Raw genomic sequence first — 3,459 nt, 5'->3', positions numbered from 1 at the left:
TCAGGGCTGGGAAGGTGCTGAGAAGTGCCTGGGGCAGAATCACTGCCAGCCCTCGGCACAGGAACCTCTGGCTGCAGCTCCTGAAGCCATCTCCTAAAGCTTGAACATCCCAATGCCTACAGACTCTGTGAGTACATTCTCTGATTGTCTCTTGTGCAGAGCAGCCAGGGGTGTCCAGGGCTTTCCTGCAGAGCAGGGTCCTGCAGCCCAGGGCATTGTGCTAGGGCAAGGACTCTGCTGCCTGCCAGGGACAGCTCTCAGCCAGCCCTGTCAGCTGCTCCCAGCACTGGGGGACAAGATCTGGGTGGGAGGAGACAGCTGGTAAGGCTTGGAAGTGTTCTCCTTGTGTGGTGAGGATGCTGCATTGTTCAGGACTGGTCCCAGCAGGACATTTAAATCCACATCATTTCCAAGTTGATTATCCAGGGAGCACAGGAAGGCAGGGACTGCATGTAAGGGAAATTCCTGGAAAATTCTGTCTTTTTAATCTACTGCTCTGGGTTGTCTGGATAGGAAATTGCACATACATATTTAGCTCTCAGTTCAGGTCGCGAAAAATAAAAAGAAATTTCTCTCAGGTGTTAATAAACCGGGAAGTGACAGAAATCAGTACAGGGCCCTCTAGAAGCTGCATCAGTTTTGCTTTTCCAGCCTCCTCAGAGTTGCTCTGTTGCCATCAGACCCTGCAGAGCCAGAGCTGCCCCTGGACAGTGCCAGAGCTGGGAGGTATCTGCAGGGCAGAGCTGAGCCCCCAGGGCTGGACTGGGCTCTGGCAGCACTGGCAGGGCCCAGCCCTGGGCACAGGGAAGCAGCTGCTGGCAGGGACAGCTCCAGGCAGCAGAGCCCTGGGCAGGCAGTGGGGGGGAAGTGCCTCCAAGCTATGCTGGGATATTTAAAGTCCTCTCCAAACTCAACTATTCCATGATTACTTTTTTACAGATCTCCATGCCAAGGCACCACATGAAATGTCCAACAGCAGCTCTATCAGGCACTTCCTCCTGCTGGCATTGATAGACACGCGGCAGCTGCAGCTCCTGCACTTCTGCCTCTTGCTGGGCATCTCCCTGGCTGCCTTCCTGGGCAACGGCCTCATCATCAGCGCCATAGCCTGCGGCCACCACCTGCACACGCCCCTGTTCTTCTTCCTGCTCAACCTGGCCTTCAGCGACCTGGGCTCCATCTGCACCACTGTCCCCAAAGCCATGCACAATTCCCTCTGGGACACCAGGAACATCTCCTACACTGGATGTGCTGCACAGGTCTTTTTCTTTCTGTTCTTTATCACAGCAGAATATTCAATCTTGACCGTCATGTTCTACGACCGCTATGTGTCCATCTGCAAACCCCTGCACTATGGGACCCTCCTGGGCAGCAGAGCTTGTGCCCACATGGCAGCAGCTGCCTGGGCCAGTGCCTTTCTAAATGCTGTCATGCACACAGCCAATACATTTTTCCTGCCCCTGTGCAAGGGCAATGCCCTGGGCCAGTTCTTCTGTGAGGTTCCACAGATCCTGAAGCTCTCCTGCTCACACTCAAACACTCTCAGGGAAGTTGAACTCATCACAGTTAGTGCCTCTTTGGTATTTGGTTGTTTTGTATTCATTGTTTTCTCCTATGTGCAGATCTTCAGGGCTGTGCTGAGGATCCCCTCTGAGCAGGGACAGCACAAAGCCTTTTCCACCTGCCTCCCTCACCTGGTTATGGTCTCCCTGTTTGTCAGCACTGGTATTTTTGCTCAATTGAAGCCCCCTTCCATGTCCTCCCCATCCCTGGATCTGGCCCTGTCAGTGCTGTACTCAGTGGTGCCTCCAGCCCTGAACCCCTTCATCTACAGCCTGAGGAACCAAGAGCTCAAGGCTGCAGTTAGGAGACTGATGACGGGATACTTTCAGGGACATTAAAATGCTGGTCAATTTCTGCAAATAACTTGTAAAAAAAGTTATCCTTGATTTTTCTTTATGGTTTGGTTGTAGTGGTATTTTTTCCTTTGTATTAGTTACTCTTATTGTCCAGAAAAAAAAGCAGCTGTTTGTACCATTTCTCATTTTGTTTCTCTCTGCCTTCCATGTGGCCACAGACTGTGTCAATGAGGGGCTGCACTCTTGATGGCTTTAAAGGAACTAAAGGATCTCCCAGTAAAGTTTTCTACAAAGATGCCCTTTTGTTGCCTTCTCTGGAGCTGCAGCAGCAATGTCTGTGTGCAGAGCTGGGGCAGATCAGGGCTGGCCCAGCAGCTGTGCCCAGCAGCAGCAGCACTTGGTGTTGCCAGTGCTGCTGCTGTGGCCCTGCCCCGCTGCCCTGGTGGCCCTGGTGTTGCTGTAGGGCCTGAGTGCTCTCGGGGCCGGGCACAGCCCTGGGGGTGGCAGTGCCGGGGCTGCAGCAGGGACAGGCCATGGGCACTGCTGGGGCAGCGCTGACGCCTCAGGCCAGGGCCTGGGGGCACCAGGGTCCTTCCCCTAGCTCTCTCAAGAACATACCCAGGCCAATTCTCAGCACAAAAAAGCCCTGTGAGCAGCCCCAGGCTGGCCGTGGGCAGGCTGGGGGCAAACAGCATGGCTGGGGCTCTGCAAGGTCCCTGGGGCAGATGGGAAGGAGCAGCAGAGCAGGGGCTGATCCATCCCCAGTGCGCTGCACAGCCCAGGGCAGCGTCCCAGAGCGTCCTCATGGAGCTGCCAACAACATCCCCCCTCTGCAGCCCTGGCCTCTCCCCCAGCTCACACAGGTGCCCCATCCTTGCAGGCACAGACACGGCAGCACTGTCTCAGGAGCCCCTGTTTGCATTGCACACAGCAGGCAGGAGCACCCCCATGCTGTTGGTGTGGGGACACGAACCTGAGGGAGCACAAATGCCATCAGCCCCTGGGGCCAGCAAAGGCTGGGGGACACCAGGGAAACTACTCAGCTTTGTCCTGGCCTCTGCAGTCAGCCAGAAAGTTTGTTCCCATCAGCTAGGAGTTTCCTGTCCCACTGCAGATGCTGTTGCTCACAGCCAGAGCTGCCTGGCAGCCACTCCCAAACTGCCCTGAGCATTTCCTTGGCTTCACCTTTGCTTTCTTTCCTCTTTCTGCTACAAACTTCTTCCCATTGCCCACCTCTGTCCCCTCCCCTGCAAAGAGCCCATCCCTGTTGCCCCTTTCCTCTCTGGCCCCACTCCCCATTGCAGTTCCTGACTTGGCCCCATGGGAACGTCCCTTGTGGAGCAAGATCATCTTACAAGTGCTACAGGAATTGTCTGCAGGCTCCTGCAGTGCCTGGTGCTGCTCCCTTGCCAGAGGCACCCCAGGCCAGGGGGGCACATCTGGGCTGCTGTGTCTGGCTCTGGGCTCCCTGTTCTGGGCAGTGAGGAGGAGCTGCAGAGGCTCTGCAGGACTGACAGGATGGGCTTTGGTGCTGGCAGGAGAAGCTGAGGGACCTGGGCTGCTGGAGCTCCTGAAGAGGAGGCCCAGGGCTCCTCCTGCA

At 55.9% G+C, this 3,459-nt stretch overlaps 1 protein-coding gene across 1 annotated transcript; it reads left to right on the top strand.

Moving 5' to 3' along the window:
- Positions 1 to 1,139: 1,139 nt before the first annotated feature.
- Positions 1,140 to 1,901, top strand: LOC131096531 (olfactory receptor 14J1-like; the record flags this gene model as incomplete). Its single annotated transcript, XM_058044866.1, has 1 exon — positions 1,140 to 1,901. A coding segment is annotated over one exon (762 nt), but the record flags the coding sequence as incomplete, so codon positions are not given.
- Positions 1,902 to 3,459: the final 1,558 nt, after the last annotated feature.

Source organism: Melospiza georgiana, unplaced genomic scaffold (genome assembly GCF_028018845.1).
Source record: "Melospiza georgiana isolate bMelGeo1 unplaced genomic scaffold, bMelGeo1.pri scaffold_51, whole genome shotgun sequence".
In the NCBI taxonomy this organism is placed as follows: Eukaryota; Metazoa; Chordata; class Aves; order Passeriformes; family Passerellidae; genus Melospiza; species Melospiza georgiana.
This window is presented reverse-complemented; position numbering and strand designations above follow the sequence as displayed.